This window comes from Durio zibethinus, chromosome 21, assembly GCF_047325235.1.
Source record: "Durio zibethinus cultivar Kanyao isolate XHJ-2024 chromosome 21, ASM4732523v1, whole genome shotgun sequence".
NCBI lineage: Eukaryota > Viridiplantae > Streptophyta > Magnoliopsida > Malvales > Malvaceae > Durio > Durio zibethinus.
In genome coordinates, this window is record NC_143182.1 from 12,063,475 (window position 1) to 12,089,385 (window position 25,911).

Sequence of the window (25,911 nt, forward strand, 5' to 3'; positions counted from 1 at the left end):
AAAAGAAGTAGGTTAAGCAGAGTAGTTCAGTTGAAAAGGATTGGGAATAGAGTGTCGTAAATTCCCATAAGAATGCTTTGCTTTGCTTGACGATGGGGACAATGTTGGGAGAAAATGTTACCAAAATTCTGCCTCTTTAAAATGTAAAGAACATTCGGTGGGTATGGCTCATTTTTACCAACTTATGAACAGTCTCCTCCAAGATTATCATGTTCAAAGACACTGCAGAGAAACTTCACCACACCAAGGTCTCCCAACAATTTATCTATGGAAATATATGGACAATATCCTTACTATAGTTTCTTTGAAAAAAGATATCTATAGTTATTGCATAGACAGCTTATGAAATTCTAGTTTACTTGAGTGCTGTGGACTGTGTTACCATACAGGGTGCATCTCCAAATTTGAAAGCTCCTCCAAATGCACCCCTAATTGGGAGACCTGGGAACTATTTCTGTCCAAGCGGTAATATAGTGAAATTTTTAAAGTATATTTATTTTGGAAGTCATGAGTGATTTAAAAATCTTGTGAATTTGAACGCTTTTATAATAATAAAAAGAATGCTATTTGATCTATTTAGGTGATTAAAAAGGTTTTGTTCATGGTAATAAAAAATTATTAATAGTGACCATAATGAAATAAATTTATATAAATATTTATGAATTGACATAAAAATCTTAAAAGAAGACTATGGAAGCATTATTATATTTGAAATCTACTTATTGATGTAAACTCTTATGTTAAGTTAAGATATAAAAGTTTTAGAATTTTTATTAAAATATTAAGATATCAACTAGTTATCTTTCACTAAACGTGGCTTTGGAGGCCTCCTACTTAAAAAAATCACTAATGAAAAGATAAATGAAATGACAATTTGATTAAATATATATGATATCTTGATAATTGAATGAGATATTTTTTAATAAAAAATGCATACTTGCATATAATGGGGGTGATAAAAATCAAAAGAAATAAAAATTCCCATCATAGTGTTATAAGATTTTAATATAATTTTATGAGCAAATTATACAAGCTAATAAGTTTAAACACTTATTAAAGTCATAAAAAGGTCCTTAAAAATCTTAAAAGGACTAAAATTGTTTCATTTATTCATTGAATTAATCTAATTGTACTAAAAGTATAATTGTATTAACAACGTATAAAAGTATGAAAAAAATGGTTAAAATTAATAAATATAGAGATATGGCCACAACCAAAATCAACTATTTCTTAAAATGATAAGAATGAGGCAACAATGTCTTGAGCATATAAATGATATGCAAAATAAAAAGTTTAGATATATTAGCCTGAAGTGATTATATTATAAATTCAATCTTAAGTGGGAGTAATTTCCATAAAAGAAATTAAATTCCAAAATATTTGGTTAGTAGTACTACTAGTAAAATGGATTTAAATCCTTACTATTAGACACCAATAATGGAAATCCAATTTTGAATTAGTAACTTCTAATTACAAAGTTTAATGAGTAAAAATAAATTATTGTTATGTATCTCTTAAACACTAGTAAAATTCATTCAAATTTTAAAAAGTAGTGTGATCCATTGTGTGGGGATGATGTATTTTTATACTCTTAATGGAGTTTTAAATATCTAAAGCAATAGAGACATAATAGAAACTCTACTTATATAAACATAGAAATGGCGTCGCTTCAATAAGAAGAATTGAGATCTCTCTTATAAATATTTATGAATAGGATAAGCACATGGCATAATAGCGCTAAAAGCTGTTATAAATCTCTGATAGAAGAATAAATAAGTATTATATGTGTTATATCTTCAATTCTAACACTAGGAGCTGAGGTTTAATCTGTAAATAACATCAACTTCGTTAAAAATTCTAAGATATATACACTAATTGAAGGTTTAAATCAAGAGATACCTTCTTGTATTCATAATATTTATTTGTGTGAAAGGTAAAAATTAAGCACCAACATTCTAAATTAGTGGGAGATTGTTGATAGTTTAGAATGTGATGCATCTTATATTGGATAGAAAGACTTAATTATTTATGAATAAAATTAATTTTTGTATTAATTTTATTCATATTTTAAATAATTATATTTGAATAGAAAAATCATCATGTGACAAATAGTAATAACTATTTGAATATAAATAGATTATTATTCATAAATGTCATAATTATGCAGAAAATCATAACTATTTGAATAAAAATTTATGTTTGTTCATTTATTATTAATAAATTTTTCAGTATAATTATTTTCATTATTTCTGATTGAAAATTTTGAGATTTTATTGTATCATAAAAATATAATTATCTTTAATAAAATATTCTTCATGCCTCAAAATCAAAATTTTTTTTTATTCCTCTTCTTTTATTTATTTTTTCTAACAACGTGTTATTAATCTCCACGATACTCCCTCCACCATTCGGACATGACAAACACCAATTAACGACATCCTAACCTACAATACTCCAGTATTTTTAGTAGAAAAATGCAGCCATACCATCTGGCCCGGGGCTTTTTATTTAGGCCTCGTCCTCACATCGTGTGCCTTCCTCATCTTCAAGTCCACGGATAATGTTAATCCTTTTCCTGGCCGAAGATTAAGAACGAAAAATTTATGTATTTTTGTCGCCCTCCTTAAGCAGTGAAATCTTCGACTGCTGGGCCTAATAAAATTCCTCTCATTCTACTACTTAATTAAGTTTTTCTTGTAGGGCCCATGCTTCCATGATCGTGTCTGCATCTTGATTTTTGCACTTAATATTTTCGTACATTCTTGATAAAACCTTTACTGTACGGTGCAACACCCTGTTGGAGGACCTATCCCTCATCTCAAGTCGTTTCCTCATGCTTTCCAGTTTCTCGCTAAGGCTACCATCCCTACACTCCTCCATGCATTCTTGAATATATACAATTACAGTCTTTGTCTCTTGCTCATGAAGTTTCAAAATGGAAGCGTCGTTTTCTTCGCAGTGTCCATAAGTATTGGATTATAATTCGAGACTGGACTTACCATATTCATCACTGTATACTCAGGAAATAAACTTATCCACTACATAGCCCTCAAGACTCAATCAAGCTGTTCTCATATCATCGACTCTATATCCATTCCTCGTTCCCAAATATACAACACCCCCTCAAAATCGAGATCTTTAAGTCTTGTTTCAATCAGAGTTTTACCAAATGCATCCATTAAGCTTTCAACCCTCATGCATCCCCCTACCTTCTCTGCGTCCTAAAGAATTTAATTAAAATCACCAAGACATAACCACTGTAAAGAAGACTCACTAGCTAGTTGTTTCACTAACTGCCATGTTCGGTGTCTCATATGGGTTTTGGTTCTCCATAAAAACCTATGATCCTCCATTTTTTGTTCTCCCTATCATGAATTCCATATCGATATGATTCTTCAAAAAGCTATGCAACTTAAGATCATATCCCTCCCTTCACATCATTCCTAAATGCCACTTATCCCCTCAGGTTCTACTCTAAAAAGAGAACCCATTCTACATTTTCTTTGTATTTTATCCAATTCTGTAATACGCAACAGTGTTTCACTAAGGAACACTACGTTAGGATCTTTCTTCTTCACTGACCTGTGAAATTCTCGAACTGCTCGTGGGTTTCTAAGCCTACGGCAGTTCCAAGCAGGTGTTTTCATTATTCTCGGTGGGGCTGGTAACCAGCCTCCGTCAATATAAGATCAATCCTGTCATGGTCTGGTCTTGAATCCTTACTTTTTTTCTATGGTCCTTCATCAATCCTAGGTTTAATGCCAGCTCTTTCAGGTAGCCTCATTTTCTCTTCTGTGATAGTTGGATATATTTGTTGACCGTGGCAGGGTGCTCTTGCTAACTTCTTGCACTTCATCTTTGAACAATGCAAGGGAGAAAAACCTTGTAGGCCCCAAGACTAAAATTCATGTGCATGTTAAAGCAGCACGACTCTTTACCCTTAGATCAAAGTAGTAATTTTTTTTTCTTTCAATAATGGCTCAAAATTGAAAGATACATTAACATTGCCCCTGGCCGCTCTTGAAAAGGTTTAAGGGCTTAACCCAAAAAAGGTTTAACCCAACAACATTTTCATAGCCCTCTAATTTGGGTTCAACTGGAGAGAAAAATACACCTACGTTGTCCAAGGAAAAAGCTCTGCAGAGCGAATCCATCACGCAAGTTATAATTTGTAATTTGTAAAATGCTTTAATTATAATTTGTAGCCTTTTTCGTATCACGTCAGATAATTGTCTTCGTCAAAAGAAAATTTTCGTCTGCGGCTTAATTAGCTTCTTCCCAACGTACTTAATGTGAAGGGCTATTGGACATCACAAGATAGATCCTTCGATGCTTGCATAGGCTTTTGAAAACCATTTCAGAATGTTGGCCTTGAATCTAGGAACCGTGATAACAATAATTATCGTCTACATGAATTTGCTACATTGACCTAAACTACAAAAAAAAAAAAAAAATTTTTTCACTTAAACTCAAAAAACTTAATTCTAAAAGAGTTGTAACTAATCAATTTTTTTTTAATTACAAATCAAATTTCAATATCATTAAAGTAACTGGTTTTTAATATATTTTATGTTACCAATTGCTTAGGAGGTAGAAAGTGGACCAATGGGGTGCTCTTAGCCCAAAGCTTCGTTAAAATGCATTGAACAAACAAAATTAGGCTGAACCAAAGATGGCTTTGGCTTTCCTTTCCTAGTTCCCGTCCTCAATTTAGACCCAATTGGATATGGAGAGTATAAAACATGTCAAGTAGGGGTGTGCATAATTAAGTTGAAATCGAATTGTTTTTGTAATTATGTTGCTGACCAAAAATATTTTAGTTGGTTATCCAAAGAGTTGTTTCTACAAATATTTGGTAATTCGGCTCAGTGTAATGAAATTTAATCGAATTGAATGCAGACAAAGACTTCACATGCGGATTTTTTTTTCTTGTGTCCTTTAAAAAAAATAGACTTTTTTATTTTCCGTTAAAGTCAACTTCCGTCTCACTAAATCCTGTTTAACTCCAAAACTTTTATTGCCTTTCTCTCTCCCTGTTACTTCTCTCTCACTCTCACGTCCCCAAGGAAGCTACAGTCTGAACTAGTCCCTCTTTCCTTGTGCTCTTTTATTTAGCGTGTTACTTTTCAACTCAAAACCTTTCCTTCATGCACATTAATTTGTGATAGTTAAAATGTGATACATTTGGGTAAAAAAATTTAATTATTGATAAATAAAATTAATTTTTAAATTAATTTTATTTATATTTTAAATAATTATTTTTGAATAAAAATAATTATTATATTACAAATTATCATAACTATTTAAATATATATAGATTATTATTTATGAAGATTATTATTATTATACAAAAAGTCATAATCATTTGAATAAAAGTTTACGTTTGTTTATTTATTATAAACAGATCTTTCAATATAATTATTTTTATTATTTTTAATTGAAGAGTTGGAGATTTTATTATATTTTAAAGGTATAATTACCTTTAAGAAAGTATTTTTCACACTTCAAAGCTAAAATTGTTTTATTATTATTATTTATTTATTTTTTCTAATAATTTAAAGACAATTATGCAAAAATTTTTATATTTCATATTTATGGAGATGCAAGAGAAAGAAATTTAGAAATGCATAAGTGAAATCCAAATTCTTGAAAAAATTATGGACAAAGAGAAATAATTCTATATTGTGATATTAGATAAGTTTTTATTTAATTGTTATTCAAAGTCAATATGTCATTAATTCATTGTTTGATTATGTAGCATGAATCTAATTTCATGATTGTTTTTCATATTACTTGGGCTTTTGAAATTTATTAATTGCGCATTCCAAAAGTTTCACTGGAATGGATTTTTTAAAATTGTAGCTAGTAGTAATATGAAATTAATAGGGTGAATATATTGGCTTGATTTATTTGTGAAGTTTTATGTTATTATTTCAAACCAAAAGTTTAGCCAACAAATTGGGTAAAATGTGATATTCAAGTTTAAATGGAAAAGGCACATCATTAATAAAATTAAAGGTTATTGCTAATTATTGATAATTTGAAGGAAATCTACAAATGTCTTATTAGCCATGTTTATGGATTTGAAAAGTTTTATTTTGGAATGCCAAGAAAAAGATAACATGATTTACAATTAAAACAATTTAAATAAAGTTTGTTTTAATGCAAATAGAGATTATAAATAATTGTAAAGATATATGGCATACTAGTCATGGACCCTAAATGCGTGGATTTGATAATGATGTTCGCTTATAATAGTTTTAATCCTTGAAATTGATCACTAAATGAATTATCAATAAAGAATGTGGTATGACTCTTAAATGAATAGTAATTTTGATAAGTTTGAAAATTATTTATTTATAAATAATACATAAAAAGTTATTCTTTGTGGTCTTTGCATAAAAGTGATATTTGTTTAATTTTATTTGATAATAATTATGGCTTGTATAAATGATCTACATCTCATGATTTTAGTTTTAAGATATAGTAAAAGTATTAAATTATATCTACTTCAAAAGCCATGAGTAATTAAAAGTTTTTGTGAATATAAAAAAAATTAAATGGCAAAATGAATACTATTTTACCCATTTGGGTGATGGACATGGTTTTTCTCATGGTGATAAATTGGTGAATGATGTCCATGATGAAATAGATTCATAGGTTTCCATGAGTTGATATGAAAGTTTAAAAAAGAGACTATAGAAAAAATGAGTATACTAAAAAATATTGAGAGTGATTATATTTGACATCATTTTTATTAATGTATTCTCTAATATTGAGTTTTAAAAAAAGTTTTAGAACTTTGATGAGAAGAAAATATTAAAATATACAATGTTTGCTAATTATATTTTATTAAGAGTGAGTTTGGAGGCCTCTTACTTAAAAAAAAATCACTAAATAGTGAAAAGATAAATAAAATGACAACTTAATTAAGCATAAATGATATCTTGATAATTTAATGAGACATTCCTTAATAAAAGAATGTATATTTGCATGGTGATAAAAGTCAAAAGAAATAAAATTGCTACTATAGTGTTGTAAGATTTTAGTATAATTTTATAAGCAAATTATACAAGTTGATAAGTTTAGTACACTTACTAAAGTAAAATCATAAAAAAAAAATCTTTATATATCTTAAAGAGAGTAAAATGGTTGGGTTTATCCATTCAATTTATCTAATTTTACTAGAAGAATAATTGTCTTAAAATAGATAAAAGTATAAAAATAAAATGGTTGAAATTTTGTATTAATAAGTATAGAGTCGTGGCCATAATGAATATCATCTATTTTTTAAAAGAACAAGAACGAGGCAGTAATGTCTAAAGTATATAAATAATATGCAAAATGAAAAGTTGAGACATATTAGCCTAAAATGATTATATTATATATTCAATCTTAAATGGGGTAATTACAATAAAAGAAAATTAAATTTTAAGATATTTGGTTAGTAGTACTACAAGTAGAATGGACTTAAACCTTTACTATTAGACACCAATAATGGGAACCCAACTATGAATTAGTAATCTCTGATTACAAAGTTTAATGGGTAAAAATAAATTATTGTCATATGTCTATTAAGTACAAGTAAAATCCATTCAAATTTTAAAAACTAATGTGATCTAGTATGTGGAAAGGATGAGTTTTTATACTCTTAATGAAATTTATTATTTAAATGTCTAAGAAATAAAAATATAATGAAAACTTTACCTATATAAACATAAAAGTGGTGTTGTTTTAATAAGAAGAATTGGAGTCTCTCTTATAAATGTTTATGAATAAAATAAGTAAATGGCTATAATAGTGCTAAAGAGATTATAACTCTCTGACAAAAGAATAAATAAGTATTATATTTGTTATATTTTCAATTCTAACACTAGCAGTGAAGGTTTAATCTACAGGCACCAACTTCATTAAAATTTTAGTATATATACGTTAATTGAAGGTTTAAATTGAGAGATACTTTCTTGTATTTATAATATTTATTTGTATTAAAAGTCAAAGATTAAGCACCAATATTTCAAACTAGTTAAGGATTATTGGTAGTTTAGAATGTAATGTATCCCATATTGGATAAAACGATTTAATTATTAATAAATAAAATTAATTTTTTATTAATTTTATACATATTTTAAATCATTATGTTTGAACAAAAATAATTATTATATAACAAATGATTATTAATATTTGAATATAAATATATTATTATTTATGAATGTCATAATTATACAAAAGATCATAACCATTCAAATAAAAATTTATATCTTTTTATTTATTATAAATAAATATTTTAATATATCAATTTTCACGATTTCTAATGAGTTTGTGATTTTGTTGTATTATAAAAACATAATTACCTTTAAAAAAATATTTTTCACACCTTAGAATCAAAATTCTTTTATATTATTTCTATTCTCTTATTTATTTTTTCTAACACTAACACTAAACACAAAAACAAGAGTAAAGGAAAAGAGATGAAAAATATTGCTTCTAATCGATTATCCTAAAGAAAAACGGAGAACGTGTACAGTTGCCTGGAAATTACTTAAAGCAGGTGGTTTTCGATTTTCCTAGTATCGAAAGCGCTAAATCCAGAAACGATTGGTACTATGAAAATTGATCACATTTGATCCAACAAAAGAATAATACAAAAATTTCCCATGTTTTACTCTACAGCTTCGAACTTTTTCCATTACCATAACGCCAGGAGATTCATCAGGTTAAAAAACAATGAAAGTATGGGTTTAACCATATTCACAGGATAACCCGTCTGTGAGGAACACCTATTATCTTTTTTTGATAAATTCTCTTAAGATAAAAATGCTAAAAAATTTCTGTGACCTTCTCCTATTTAAATTGAATGAAAGTGAACACCTCAAATGGGATGTTTAAAATAAATATCACGAGCCCAAGTTTCTTGAAGTGAGGTTGTCACCTTGGAATGTAATTTTCCAGCAATCAACTTGGAATATGAAGACAGATAACTTTGTTGTCACAACTGCAAGGCATAAAACTGAATGGTTAAATCATCATTAATTTCATTGTAAACTATATAAACAGTAGACTGACCCATTTTTATTTGCTATATTGCTCGGATCTTTTCTTAATTGGACTTAAAACCAGCTCATCCTCAACGGCAAAGTGCTCAAAAACATCCCCAGACCAGAACGTCTATTCTTTCTTTTCTTAGACTTCAAGTAGAAAATTTTAATAAGCTGAATCTTTGGAACCTTTATGAATGCAATTGTCTGCTTTACACGGACAGTATCAATAATATCTTTTGTTTCGCTCCTTGTCCGAACCTCGGAAACAACAAAAATTCCCAACAGTGAAGAGCATTTGCTGGATAGTTTGGCGTAAAGTATTTTCGTGCTTATATTTCACCATATTTCAGTGTCTTATTCCAGAGAATTTAGCAATAAATCAATTCCATTTTGGACTTTGGCCTTCCAAAAGGTTATGGTCAATAAGCAATTTACCAGATTCCAATAAAAATAATGCTTTAATAACATAGGTACATTTTCTGTCAAACATCAGCAACCTACCATTTAAAAATGAGAAGTTCCTTGTTTGATTCACTGAAGGTTATATAACCAAAAATTGAACAATTTTAAAAGGTATGGTGTGGGTACTGCTAGTTGGTATACGGACTTGATGAAACTCTAGTGAACATTAAAGAATCCATGTCCGGCTATAGGTTTGAGCCATCCGTTTCTTACAAGTCTGAAGAGCACATCTCTAGCGAAAAGAAACTCAGGATTAGCGTTCAATCGAGACAAATTTCGTTTTAAGTCCTATGATCATCTTAAAGGGCCTAGGATTCTTGAACTAGGGAATTAATGACCACTGAGTTGTCGAAGCTGATCCTCAGCCAATTCTGATAAGAAAACGTCATTCATGTCTGCCAAAGTCGTGGCAATTACAGGGACTTGACTTGTGCAAAGCTAAGTCAATTGCTGAAGGCTGACGACTTGTACGTACTAGCCAGAGCGAACAGGCAGAAATTTCCTCGCCACAAATTGCACTTCCACGCGTAAGTTTGTGGAGGGGCTGGAAGCACTGAACTGTTTCAAAAGTAGGTCAGCGATAGACCCAAATTTTAAGGCTTCTGAATGTAAAACAATGGTTGTGGGGAATCATGAATTCATCAATGAAATCAACAAGCTAGTTGACTTCAAAACTATTCATCTTACAATTTCAGGTCAATATAATTAAACGCGGATGAGGATACGAAGTTTCCATGCCCGAAATTTGAAATAGCCAATAGGAACAGGTTTTAAAACCAGAGATGTTTTCGGTTAAGATGCGACTGGTGCTACTCCTTCCAATGGTTATGGCTCATGTAGAAATTAGGATAAAATCCCGTCATAAATGTACCAATAATATTATCCTTGGTGCTCTAAGCCCGTAATCTCGCTCTTCACAACACTATTAAGACAGTTTTTTTTATGAACAGGCCGTAATCCAATACGTCGTACGGTATAGGTGTGTTAAGTCTCACATCAAGTCTATCATATAATAAGAAGTAATTTTGAGGAATAGTACGTAAAATCTTAATGTTGAAAAAATAATAATTTTTAAAAAAATATGAATTTTTAAGAAAAGATAAATTTTTATAATATGAAATGTTAGATTTCTGTTTTTATTGAAAAAAACTCAGGTTATTTAATAAAATATTTTTATTGTAATATCTTTCACTTTATAATAAATACAATGTTTTTATTAAATATAAACAGTATTTATGATATTTGATTAAAATAATATGAAGTCAAATATTGACAAAAAATATAATTTTTAATCAAATACTATGTTTTATAAATATAAAAATATGATTGTTGATATAAAGACAATAAAAAATTCATGAAAATTATCGTCATTGTATTTAAAAAATACTACAAAAAAATTCATAAATATTATATTTTAAATCCTAAAAACAATGATGTTTATTAATGAAAAATGCCGTTGTTGTATTAAAAAAATCATAAAAAGATAATCCACAAATATTGCATTTTTAATGCTAGAAACTTCAACATTTTATTTATGAAAAACCTCATTGTTGTATAAAAAATTTTCACAAAACAATAATCCATAAATATTAAGTTTCAAATCCTTGGAATGACGACATTTTGATCATAAAAAATATTGTCATTATATTAAAAAAACCAAAAAAAAAACCCACAAATATTGCATTTCAAATCCTAAAAACTACAACGTTTTATCCATGAAAAACATCGTTGTTGTATTAAAAATATTTCACAAAAAAATCCGTAATTACTATGTTTCAAATCCTAGAAATGCAATTTTCGAGAAGGAAATTATAAAAAAGTCATATTTGACATTAAACAAAAATAGTACTTAAATACTACATTTAGCTTTCAAGAAATGCAATATTTGTGTTTTATGTATAAAATCGAATAGAACCATTAAAACAGCCTAACTTTGATTTTTGGTACCACACATGATAAACCCCAAACCCCAAAACCATTGGCTTCTAATTGTTGCCGTTTTCTAGCCATTGTTGTTGTTGTCACCACTGTTGTTCCGTTATCGTCGATTGAGGTAAAAATGTCTTTTTTTTTTTTTTTTGCTTTCATTATTGGTGTCTTGTGTTGTTATGTTTTTTGTGTTTATGCTTTTGTGAACAATGTTGTGTATTTTTTTATGCTAATGTGATTTTTGTACCTTATGAATTTTTATTCTCTTGTGATTTTTTATGCCTTGTGAATTTTTTATGCTTTTGTGAACAATGCTGAACAATGCCTTGTGATTTGTTTTGCTAATGTGATTTTTTTTTTTTTTTGCCTTGTGAATTTTATTCTCTATTTTTTATACCTTGTAAATTTTTATGCCCTTGTGAACAATGTCCAGCAATGTCTTGTGATTTTTTATACTAACATGATTTTATTTGCCTAGTGAATTTTTGATCTCTTGTGATTTTTCATGCCTTTTGAATTCATATTACTTTAGTGAACAATGTCGAACAATGCGTTGTGATTTTTTATGCTAATGTAAAAGTTTGATCATATGTTGAACATTGTCGAATCTTGGGAGTTCAATAAATAAAAAATATTGAAGAAATAACGTACAATATAAAAAATTTAATAATAATTGGTTAATTACATTAGGAAAAATGGTTTAGAAATTAGAAATTCAAGATAAGCTTTTTCTTTTGTACGCTTATGTTATGCTCCTTTTTGGTGTGTATAGTCTTAATTTCTTTAACTAAATAATAAAAAAAAAAATTGTTTGACAAGATTATTTCATTCCATATATATTTGTATAGATTAGTTGATATTATAGCATTTGAAGAATAATTGTCTATCTCTACCGAACATGAAGAAGAACATTTAGTTGACACATCATTTTCAAAAAAAAAAATTAGGGGATGCTCTAATTTACTTGAAGCAACCGAAAAAAAAATATGTTGAGTTCAATGTGGATAGGCAACCTATGTTAAGTGGTGCATCGAAAATGGCTAGCCATATTAGATGTCTCATCCAACAAACAATATCCATTAATTACAACAGTTGGAGAAACGTTCTAATAGATTCAAAAGACTGTATATGAGATTCAATTGTGATAAGTTATAATAATCAAATTGAAACGTATTGATCATTTATGTCTATTGTTTATGGAATCCAATTACGCTCCATTGTTCACATGTTTTAATTTATTCTTTATAAGAATGCTTTGATGTCACAATTGAATATAAAAAGGTTGTTTTGCAATCTACTGGGCTAAACTTTAAAGACTTTAAAAATAAATTAACAACAAATATATTTTACCTTATGTTGACAATGTTAAACTGTTGGTTTATACCTTAGCCACATATTAAGATATTATCAGTGATGCAAAGTGGACAAAGTTTGTTTCAGCTTATCTATCAAATGAATGCAGCGTATACATAGTAATTTTTTTTTTTTGTTTTTATAATACATTATTAAAGTTGAGATGTTTATTCATTTGTCATTAATTTTATTTTTTGCAATAAAAGAAGCCTAATAGAAAATACAGTGCCTAAAAATAGTATAACCATCAAGCATCACATAAAGGGTATGCAAATGTTAAGTATGAACTTGTAAGTATTTTTTACCAATTATTATACACATGGTTTTAGGATTTTGAAATTTATTTTATTTTGAAGTTTTCAACTTATATATCTATAGGATTTTAGGAAACATCCAGGTCATGCAACAAAATACCAAGACGGGATGTTAGGAAAAAAACACGTTTGTCAAAATTTGAAATGTATGAGGATGAAACAATTGAACAAATAATTAAGAAGATTGTAAGTTCATATCATATTTATATTTCATTTGCTACTTTACCATTTATGCATGTTAATATGTTGTATTTATTTATGTTTGCATATGTTTTAGGAAGATATTGCTATGAGATTCACTTCTAGTGAAATTCAAATTGGGGGTGGTGAAGATGTGATGACATTATCTTTCGATTTAAAAAACAGACCTGATTGTGTTAGGGGATTGGGAGCTTTGTTTCTTCAATAAATTATTTTAAAATTCAACCTAAACCTTGCACCTTCAAGTCTGTTGAATATTTATCCATAATAAGCAACAAAATAAACGAATTGCTAAATTAGAGGTACAATTGACAACAATGCAAACTAACATGATGAGTCAATCATTTACTGATAATGTTGAAAATGAATTCATGCATGATGCTTTTAACCAATCTTCTTTTTTAATAATACAAGTTCTAAACTTTTGTCATTTGATTATTTGATTTTTGTGAGTTGATTTATATGAAAATAATTTATATTTATACGTAATAGGTTTTTCAGCCAAAGATGATCCTAAATCCACTTGCAAAATCTAATATGCATGTATTATCCAATTATGCGTGTCAACATTTACTAGGTGGATTGGTCATAAACATCGATATCGATGATGGACTATTTGATTATCCCTCGATGACTTGGATTAGGTAGGAGAAGATTTTTAAATTTTGTGAGATGATGAAAATTTTAGTTACTAAAATATCGGTGAACATGAAGTTAATTTATATATTCATTTAAATATATATATGAATATATTTTCATATATTATGTATAAAGGTAAGTTAATTATTTCTTTTTTATCATGTAGCCTCATTTACATATATTTGAAATGACTGATAGTTATAGATTTATTGATCCAAATCATATCAATAATGGTGTTGGCTCTATACATGCTCGTGCAAATGCGTTGACATCTGCAATAAAAAAAGAGTTCTAATACTTTATGGCACCTTAAAATCCTATGTATGTGTTCATTGTTTACTTTGTTAACTAGTTGATCATGTTTGATATACGAATTTTATAATTGTTACAAGCATTATATTCTAATATTGGAATCGATACTATGATTTGTAAAAGTTATTGGTAGTTGGTTGTCATTGAGTATGCAATATTTATGGTTTACCTTTTCAACTCAAAAAGAAAAAGGTCGAAGCCATCACCCGAGCTTGTTAATATAATAAAGAGATATTCAACTTTATTATGTAAAATAATTTATGTTATGTTTACAGTTTATTTATTAGTATAATTTATATTTACAAGTTCCATTGTGTTGTTTCAAGAGATTGACTATTTGTGACAAAAAAAAAAGTTAAATGGCTTACATTTCCAGTAAGTTTATTTATATTATTTTCTTTAATTGTTTAGAGTTTAAAAACACTTTGACTACCCAATAATGATTTGTAGTTTCCTTGTCAACAAGGAACGATAGAATGTGCATATTATGTCATCTATTTCATAAAAAAGATTGTTATTAATGATCTTATAAGAACACCAACAAGGTTGATATAATTTTAAACTACAGATACCTATTTCTATTTACCATAATTATGAAATGCAAATTGATTAACATTCATTCTTTTTTTTTTTTTTGAAGTGGACTCAAAAGGAACAATTCACGTAAAAGAAAATTGATGAAGTCTATCATGAATGGTGTGACTACGTATCCAAATTTGCACACTGAAGACTGAAGACATTGAATCATTTTCATATTTTGGCTTATGTAAATTTGTAAATTAATGTATAGAACTCCAATTCATTGTACTTCATATGATACCATATTTTTTCAATAATACAATTCAAAATTGTTTAATTTATACAAGTGGTGCATTGTATCATATAACGAAGTCTAAATTGTATCATTTACACAAGTCCAAATTTGTTCTATTTATACAAATAAACACATTGCATTTATAATATCACATAAAGAAGTCTAAATTGTATCATTTACACAAGTCCAAATTTGTTTTATTTATACAAACCAACAAATTTTCATTTATAATTTATGTAAGTTTAATTACAAAATGCCAATGTAATTATAATATTGAAACAAATCAAATCATTAAGAATGTAATTACAAAATGACAATGTAATTATAATTACAAAACTAATATGATACATTACAATCTATGATTATAATATTAAAGCTGTTAACCATATCTATAACTAAAAATATATAACTTAACAATACAAAACATTATGATTGTTGTTAAGAATATAAATCATATATCTGTGTCATAGAGGAGAAAAGGTTAATGATGGTCAATAAGCATTACGTTTATACAATTGTTTTCGTATATAATTATTTCTATATTCATGTGATAATACGAAAAATAAATAAATTTTATAAGTATCTCTCGAGATATACTCACCAGCATAAAATATTTTATCTCGAGAAAAACCATCTAATTACATTATTTCATTGAAAAATGACATTTGCCTATTATTACTCTTGGCTTCTTTTTTGAAAATAAATGAAATGCTTTTGACTTCGTTTGTTGCCTCACAATATGTAACATTGATATTGCCTATTTGCTTGATCAAATAATCTAATCCATCTCGCTTTTAGAACGTTTCTTGCCTCACAACGTCCTAGTCATAGTTAGATTACCATACAAGTTGAACCTTCGACTTCTTTATTCTCATGATTAGTGTTGGAATCATTCTCATGATAGCCAAAGTCAACATTTTTATTAGTATTAAATGATTCAAGCATCAGTTACTATTTCAATTTTTTGATCAATTGCTTTGTCGGATCTAAAAATTGTGACAAAATCATCCAAGTGAATGAAATGTTTGTTTCTTAACCCTCTAGTATAATGGTGAATCTACACAAAAATTAAATTAAATAAGTATAAAATATTTTAATAAAAAATTAACAATCAAAATATCTTCTACGTTTGTGTTAAAGTACTTACCAAACCCACTCATAAAAAACAACATTGCAGCAATGACACATTTGTCCCGATCATTTGGTATGTAAAGTATTTAATATGATGCGTAAGAGAGATGTGGTTGCATGGAATACTATGATTTCGTAGCATGTAAAGACAGAGAGATATTTGGAAGCAGTTGTGGTGTTTAGGAATATGATGAAAACGGAGATAAGACTTAGTGCAGTCAGTTTTATTAATGTTTTCCCAGCTTTATCCGGTTTAGAGGATTATAATAATGCTGAAGTTCTTTATGGGATGCTTCTCAAGTTGGGTAGTGACTGTGTTGATGACTTGTTTGTTGTTAATTCGGCGATTTTCATGTTTGCAGAGCTTGGTTGCCTTGATTTTTCTGGGAAGATTTTTGACTGTTGCTCGGAGAGAAATATAGAGATTTGGAGCACTATGATTGGAGGGTATCTTCCAAACAATTCTCCAGTTGAAGGAATTAAGCTTTTTCTTCAAGCTATGGAATCGGAAACTGTTTTTGATGATGTCACTTTTCTTTCTGTATTAAGTGCAGTTTCGCAGTTGCAGCAGTTGTACTTGGCGCAGCAGCTACATGCCTATATAAGTAAGAAGTTATGCAAATTGCCAGTCATCGTAGCCAATGCACTACTTGTTATCTATTCCGGGTGCAATTCAATCCACACATCATTCGAAGTATTTGATAAGATGCCTGAAAGAGATGTAATTTCTTGGAATACCATGGTTTCTGCTTTTGTACAAAATGGGTTGGATGAGGAAGGGTTGTTACTTGTATATGAGATGCAGAAGCAAGGCTTTTTGGTTGATACTGTGACTGTAACTTCTCTCCTTTCAGCAGCATCAAATCTTAGAAACCAGGAAACTGGAAAGCAGACCCATGCTTATCTTTTTAGGCATGGCATTCAATTTGAGGGGATGGACAGTTACATTATAGACATGTATGCTAAATCTGGCTTGATTAGGAATTCACAGCTTCTTTTTGAAAAAAGCAATTCTAGCAATAGAGATCAAGCCACGTGGAATGTTATGATTGCTGGTCTTGCACAGAATGGCCTGATTGAAGAAGCAATTGTTGTGTTTAGACAAATGCTTCGGCAAAATGTAATGCCCAATGCTGTGACACTGGTATCAGTTCTCCCAGCTTGTAGTCTAATGGGAAGTATAGATTTAGGTAAGCAACTTCATGGATTTTCTGTTCGTAATTTGTTGGATGCAAATGTCTTTGTAGGCACTGCTTTAGTTGGCATGTATTCCAAATCTGGTGCTCTTAAACTTGCTGAAAACATGTTTTTTAATGTCCCTGAGAAAAGTTCTGTCACGTACACCACCGTGATATTCGGTTATGGTCAACATGGAATGGGTGAGAGGGCACTCTCTTTGTTTCGCTCAATGCAGGCATCTAGCATTCAGCCTGATGGCAGTACCTTTGTTGCAGTCTTGTCAGCTTGTGGTTATACCGGATTGGTTGATGAGGGCCTTCATCTATTTAGTCAATGGAGAGAGAGTTTAACATCCAAACCTCAACTAAGCATTACTGTGTGTTGCTGACGTGCTAGGGAAGTTTGGAAGGGTGGTTGAAGCCTATGAGTTTGTTGAAAAATTAGGAGAAGAGGGTAATTCCTTGGAGATTTGGGGATCACTTCTTGCAGCTTGCAAACTTCACCAAAAATTTGACTTGGGTCAAGTTGTGGCGAAGAAGTTGCTTCAAATGGATACAGGAAATAGCATGACAGGCTGTCACGTTTTGCTCTCAAATATATATGCAGAGGAAGGGAACTGGGAAAATGTTGCCAGATTGAGGAAAGAAATGACGTAGTGGGATTCAGGTTGCAGGTTGTGTAAACTATTTTGCTTCTAATGATCAAGAACACCCCCAATCTGATGAGATATATGAATTGTTAGAAGGACTGTGCAAGGTGATGAAAGATGTTGATTATTATAAATCCTTTGCAGAATTCCTGTTTCCTTGGGATTTCTGAATTGATTAGTGACGAGGGTGACTTGCGGGTTATGATATCACCTTGGGGCTACGAATGGGAGATGAAGATATTTTGCTCTAGATACAGGCAAGTGGCTTGGCTTTTGTATGGCTACTTCATTTGGGTATGTTTTAAGGATCTTACATATTTTAAGATCTTTCTGTCTAATTTAAAATTTGGAGCTTTGTTGATATCTGGCTAAGATTTTTGAAGCAAGTTAGTATCTGTTTGTTTGTGCAGGTTGTCAGTCTCTGCTGGCAGAATCCCTTGACATGGTGTTTGACTTGAGCATTGGAGTGTGAGTTGGTTTAGATTTTAAGCTGGTCAAATCATGAAAATGAAATCTTAATTGTTTAGGTTTATAACAGGATAAACTCAACTCTTCTTAAGACACCCACCAAAACCACCCCCCTCGCCGCCCCCCCCCCCCCCCCCCCCCCCCAGAAAAGAAGGAAAAATAAAAACCAAGCTGGTAAAAATAAGACGACTTTCTTTCTAATACTCACTTACTTTACTTTTATGCAACTCTTTCCGTCTCACCGAACAACAGCAACGGGTGCTTCTTTATATGTTACATACTGGTTCACTTGTTAGTCTTTTTGGGTTTTAGTGATACAGTGTTTTCCCCAAAAAAAGGCAGATAAAAATCTCCCCACCCCCCTTCCCTCTTCCCTTCTCAAAATTTTGAATTTTTCAACTTCAAGGTTGAGGTATTATGCATAATTGTGCTGGATGGGAATAGAGTTGAATTAAGAAGACTGAATAATCTTCGGAGAGCTCAACGTATGTGGCAGGAGAATATTTAACAAGTTAAATACAGTTTTAGGCATGTAGACGCCTGTGACTGTAAATGAGGAATTTCCCTTACTGAAGGAATCAATTAAGTTCGTATGATGAAGAAAATGTAGGATGACGTAGAAACGCCAAACTCCTTTTGCAGGTAGTGGATTTCCCAGTATAAGATCAATCTGCTGTGCAGGCTGGAGCTGGATAAGGCTTCCAGCAAACAAGTATTCATTTATCCTTTCATGCACAATATATGAACCCATCTACAGTGGGTTATAGTGGATTAAGCATTACGGTTTAGAGTTCTTGGATTAATTGGGGTCTAAAGACATAAATGTTGGTCGAAGTTAAAATTTTAAATCTGAATTTTTCAACATCAACAGGATTAACGATTTAGTAATTTATTTAGGGCTGTAAAATTAGTAGCTCTATGTTCTTGCCCTTCTGCATAACAATAGATCTCTCAAAGAGATGTTGCAAAACTTTCATAGGTAGCACCTAATGTGCACATTGTCAATAAAACTTCACCCTTTCACTTCTAGGACTTATTAGTTCTACTCTGTTCTCAGGATCCCATCGTCCAGATTTGCACAGGTAACAAGTTCTAACCTTTAAATCAAGATTTAACCGAGAACATCAGCTGCAATTCCGTTGTTTTCTATTTAAATAGAAGAGGGAAAAGATTCCGGTAAAGGGATGTGTGGAAATGGTTATGCCAGATCCAAGAGGTAACTAAATCTTTTACTCATCAATACCGCACATGGAATATGCATTCTTCATTTTCAGATTATGACAAATACCTTTTATGATTTTAGAATGAAACAATAAAATTTTTGTTTTGTTTATACAATTAATTATGCTGGATGATAGTGAAACCATGTAACGAACTCTAAAGCACATTTATAATGCTTGAACAAGATAGATAATAGCTATGCGGGTTCTCTTACATAGATAGTACATTATTTCACAAAATAAAACTAGTCTAAACTTAAAAGACATTGCCTTTTCTTTCTTTTGTAGTACACTTGTCATTATGTTGTTTAGAATGATGCAGTATTTTGAACAAATGTACATAGCAGAAACATTTATACACTAGATCTAGAAGCATGTTGTTAAAATGGTTAGAGTACAAATCATATGTTAGGGAAAGCAATGTGCAAAAAAAAATTTGTTCTGTTTCTTGTTTTCCAAATTTTATTTGTTGTGAAGTGTTTTCTGGAGATACTTCATGAAAAGCTTTTTCCTGTATATAAATCTGTTAAAAATGCATCAATACACATGAAGAATATGATTTTTTAACCAAAGGCTTCTTCAATGACTATAACTTGACAGTTGTGCCACAACTACTTTTACTTTTGCAATCAAAGCCTAAGTTTCAAATTTTGTTATTTTAAGTTGACATCATTTTGAAAACATGGGTTCTTTTTTTCAATTTTTAGAAAGTTTTTCTTGTAGTGTTATCATCTAACTACTTGCATGATTTGTTTATATCTGGAGTTGCAGCACAGCATATGGCCTATCCCACTTTAATTCTTTGTAGTAATTGACAGTTTGCAATAAGTAATACAGAATGCAAACTTGAAGACAACATGGAAATATCCAATCCCCACTTGCACAAAGCAGATTTTGAAACGTTGTGTGCCACAGCAGGCCAAGCCCTCAAATAGGTTGGCAAGCGGTTTTTTTTTAACTCTATTTGAGGATGCCTTTTCTAGAACTGAATCAAAATCCTGCGATGTTCTTGGCGTCGGTATAATTAATGATGTGTATGATTTGGGTAAGCGGTCCTGAAGCTAGGAGCAGAGACCATCCATACAGAGTCCATTTTAAAAATTTTGAATCATGAACCAGTTCATAATCTTTTAAGACTGTATACTATAAAGCACAGATCGGCTCAACCCATCTGTCCAAAACGGTCCACATATGATCTGGACCGTTAAAAACCCCCAAGTATAATTAATGCAATAAGGTTATCGGGGCACTGAGCATTTCCTCTAGAAATAAGCTCTATTAATAGCTAATAGCAATTTCTTATCTTGATGTAGAACAATTACACAGCGCAATGCCTTTTGATACCTAAGTTTCCCAAAGCTGCTTTATGTCTGGTCTAATCATTCATTTTCAGTTAATTTAAAGGCTACATCTGGGAAAAGCAACAATGAGTCCAACAGATTTAAGTTCTCTGCTTCATAATTTTGCAACCATTGCCAACAGTGGAAACAATAAAATTTTGTTTGGGGTGAGAATTATAGTCAATATGAAAGTTCCAAAGCTATGGCAGAATAATGCATCACTATACTGTTATGGATGTTTCTCACTAATGATAAGACTTTCCTGCATCAACAATCAAAATTCCTCTGGTTTATGCATTGAGATAGGATGACATAGCTATTGTTTGTCTTATGAAGAGACACCACAGTTTAGAGCCATGGCATTTTACTGTAACGTTATTAGTCTTCAGGGACTCTGTTCACCTAGCTTATAAGTATAAATGAAGATCTGAGAACATGTGCAGAACACAGGAGATAGCACATAAAGAAGAGATTTGTTTTTCTTCTCTTCTTTTTGCCCCAAAATCTAAAAAGGGAATTTGCTTATCAGAATCTAACATTTTTTAAGAGAAAATGATTTTACTCCTCATTATTTTACTTGATAGATTCTGGATAAAGTTAAATTTATGTGTTTGTTTCACGATAAATTGATTGAGAAGTGTAAAATTATTTAATAACTTTTTTTATTATATTGTTTTTAATTATATTTTTATTTAATGTCATGTGAATAATACGTGACATATAAATTATGAAAATAAATTATATGTTAAATGAATAAATAATTTATATGTTAAATTATTAAATAAATAAAAAATTTATATGTTAAATAAAAAATAAAAATAATATAAACTATATATCCTCAAGTAAACATCTTTAAATTCATGTTAAAGATCAACAAGTATTCTTTGTTAACGAGGTAATCTCTTTCTTTCATTCGATTTTGTACTTTAATGTTTTTATTACCTTCAATTTATTAAATCATTGCTCCAAATATGGTTTTTAAACATTTCTAAGAATGAGAACGGAGAAAATATCCACTATTTTTGAGATATTTATATTTTAATATTTATAATATTTATAATATTTGAATTTTTTAAATATCTATGTAAATTTTAATATTACAATCTAAATTCAAATCTATTTAAATAAGTACTATTCATTTAAATATTTAAATCTGTTAAAATATTCATTTATTTAAATTTTTTATCAAAATATAAAAAAAAACAAGAATTTGATTTAAAATTTAAATTCACACACGAGCAGATTGGGTATTGAATACGTCCAAAACCCCAGCAATGCAATGACATCACACCCCATGGTCCACTCGTTTACTTCTCACTAAACCCCCAGCCTTTTTGAGCCTTGAAAACCACATCAGCCCAATCAAAAACCAAGACTACCATTTATTTATCTATCTTCATCTTCTTCGTCGCTGTTGCCCTGTGAGATCACTCTTCTTTTCTGCTCGAATGATGAAGAAAGCAGAGCTGGTGTTCATCCCAACGCCTGGAATGGGCCATTTGGTATCTGCAGTTGAAGCGACTAAGCTTTTAGTGAATCTCAATTCCAACCTCTCCATCACCGTACTCGTCATCAAGCCATCCTACGACGCAACAATCAACGCCTACGTCGACTCTCTTACTGCCAATATAACCAGCCACATCAAATTCATTAGCCTCCCTCTACCTGAACCAGACAAAGACGTTACTCCCCCTAAGTTAATGCGTTCTTTAGTTAAAACACATAGACTTCTCGTAAAAGAGGCCGTCAACAACATAGTTCAGTCCTCCAACTCACCCCGACTCGCCGGGTTCGTTCTCGACATGTTTTTTACTCCTTTTGTAGATTTGGCTAACGAGTTCGGCGTTCCTAGCTATGTGTTTTACACGTCGGGTGCAGCTTTTCTTGGCTTCCAATTTTTTATGCAAGCTCTTTATGATGAGCAAAATGTTAACATCATGGAGTTAAAAGACTCGGACACTGAGTTCGCCATACCTTCCTATGTCAACTTGGTTTCTACTAAATTCTTTCCCACTGTGATGTTCAGCCCTGAAACTTTTACTTTGTGCCATGACTTGGCCAGATGGATTAGAGAAGTCAAGGGTATAATGGTAAATACATTTTCAGAGTTTGAATCTCATGCGGTCGACTCCCTTTCTGACGGTAGACTTCCACCAGTCTACCCAGTGGGACCAATATTGAATTTCGAGAGCGCAAGTGGGGTCCATCGGGATTCTAGTACAATCATGAAATGGCTCGACGAACAACCTCCTTCGTCGGTGGTGTTCCTTTGCTTCGGGAGCATGGGGAGCTTCAATGGGGATCAGGTGAAAGAGATCGCCCGCGCGCTGGAGCAGAGTGGGCAGCGATTCTTATGGTCCCTACGCCAACCCCCAGACCCAGAAAAGGGTATGATGGCAAGGCCGACTGATTACGAGAACGTGGCAGAGGTGTTGCCAAAAGGGTTCGTAGATCGGACGGCTGGGATTGGTAAGATCATTGGATGGGCCCCGCAAATGGCCATCTTGGGCCACCCCGCGACCGGAGGGTTCGTGTCGCACTGCGGTTGGAATTCAACGCTGGAGAGTATATGGTTCGGAGTACCGATCGCCACGTGGCCTCTTTACGCGGAGCAGCAGCTAAACGCGTTTGCGTTGGTGAGGGATTTGGGATTAGCGGTGGAGATCAAAATGGATTATAGGAAAGGGGCTTCTGGGAGTGATGAGGCTGAAATTGTCAAGGCGGAGAAGATAGAGAGAGGAATCAGGTGGTTGATGGAGCAGGATAGTGATGTTCGGAAGAGGGTGAAAGAGATGAGCCAAAGGAGTAGGAAAGCTGTGGTAGAGGGTGGATCTTCTCATTCCAGCTTATGTCGTTTTATCGACGATATCATGTACAACATACCATGAAAATTTTAATGTACATTACTGTTTTTTTAATTATTGTCTCACCTTATTTTATTTTTGAGGAAAAAAAAAAAGGGAAATAAGTTGTTTTAATAATTAGAATTAATTTGATTAAGGAAAATTTGAGATTTTTTTGAAATTTATATTTGTGAAAATGTGATTTTCATATTTAGTTCGTTAGTATTTAATTTTTAGAACAAGCTTATATTTTTAATGGTATCTAAAAATTCATTTTTCTGTGATTTTTTTAAATTTGGAAAAAAAATTATTTTTGTTTCAAATTGACTTGTATAAAAAATATATTTGTATTATTTTATTTTTTAAAAAATCAATGTATGTAAAAAATTTAATTTAATTTTTTTACAAACATTATATTAAGAACAAATAGCATAAATATTGTGTTTGTTGAAAAATTAATGTAATATTTGAGTAGCATTTTTTTTTAATTTTATCACTAAAATATTGCATTTGCAAGCTTTAAAATATAATGGTAATTATTATTTATTGCATTTTTAACAGAAACACAATATGTAATTTTTTAACATATGATTGAGTTCGTATCAAGACCCATGTCGATCAGTCTTGGTTTCCCCTGCCTTGAGATCAGTTGCAGATTCTGATGCTTTGTGGGAGAGGTTTCTGCTTTGTAATTATCACGAAATCATTTCAAGATCCTCATCGCCGTCATTGCTTTCCTTGGCAAAGAAGAATCTTTATTTTCATCCCTCTTTTCAGCCCATTTTCATTGAAAATGGTAGCACGGTAAGCCTAAAGTTGACTCGGTGTCAACTTTTCCAACTTTGTGCTGCGAGAACATGACAACATTTTTACATGTATTTTAAATGTAAATTTCCAAAGTATAATCAATTACTGCATTTTAATGAAGTTAAAAATAGGAATTATTTATTATAAATTTTTTAAAATATGTAAAAAGCTTAATTATTACGTTTTTTTTAAAATAAATACAATAATTGATTATTATAATTTATTTAAAATAATTAAATATTACATTTTAAAAAATTAAATATAGTAATTGCTTTTTGTAATTTTTAAAATAATCAATTATTATGTTTATTTGAAACAAAAAGGAGTAATTGTACATTATAATTTTTTTAAAACATATAAAAAATTTAATTATTATGTTTTTTTGAAAATAAACACAATAATTGATTATTGTAAGTTATTTAAAATATTCAAATAATGCATTTTTTAAGTTAAATACAGTAATTATTTATTGGAATTTTTTGAAAATAATCGATTGGTGTTTTTTTTAAAGTTAAAAGCAGTAATTATTTATTATAATTTTTTAAAATATGTGTATAATCAATTACTTCATGAAATCAACATAATAATTGATGATTAATAATTTTTTTTATAATTGGACACTTGAATACTACGTTTCTATGATTTAAAACGTAATATTTGTTGATTATTTTTATTGACAAATTGTTATGTTTGTTATATGGCAAAGAACATTATAATTAAAATACATGATTAAGTAATTTAATTTTTTCCCCAACAAAACATAAGAATCTAACAATCTTATGCCATTAAGAATCATTTCTTACCAGAAATCCATACTTTATCAGGGTTCACACATTTCTCAAGAATTTAAAATTTTACGAATCAAATGCCCCCTTAAAGTTAAATATTTTTTAAAATAAAAATTTAATTTATTTAATTCATATAATTATTTTTAAAAGTTAACAATTTTAAGTTTAAATTTTAATATTTATAATTTTTTTATTTTTAGATTATAATCTTATTTGTAAAAAAAAAAATTATATATTTTTAACACATCAATTTTTATTTACCGTCTTCATTCCAAGATTCTTTTGTATAAATATATTTTTTAATTTTTAATTTATTTTTAACCTTTTAACTTTTATGTAAATTTATCTAAAAGGATATTCGAGCTTAAGTTTTGTAAAACATATAATTTTAAAAAATCTAATCAATATATATGCAATTTGA

The 25,911-nt window shown here is 30.1% G+C and overlaps 1 protein-coding gene and 1 pseudogene across 1 annotated transcript; both read left to right on the forward strand.

The window, feature by feature from the left end:
• The first annotated feature begins 209 nt into the window (after positions 1 to 209).
• Positions 210 to 18,485, forward strand: LOC149512898 (pentatricopeptide repeat-containing protein At3g22150, chloroplastic pseudogene; annotated as a pseudogene).
• Positions 18,486 to 22,278: 3,793 nt separating this feature from the next.
• Positions 22,279 to 23,970, forward strand: LOC111306248 (anthocyanidin 3-O-glucosyltransferase 2-like). Its single transcript, XM_089749692.1, has one exon. It carries the CDS (start codon positions 22,501 to 22,503, stop codon positions 23,938 to 23,940), a length of 1,440 nt encoding a protein of 479 aa, XP_089605818.1. The 5' UTR covers positions 22,279 to 22,500; the 3' UTR covers positions 23,941 to 23,970.
• Positions 23,971 to 25,911: the final 1,941 nt, after the last annotated feature.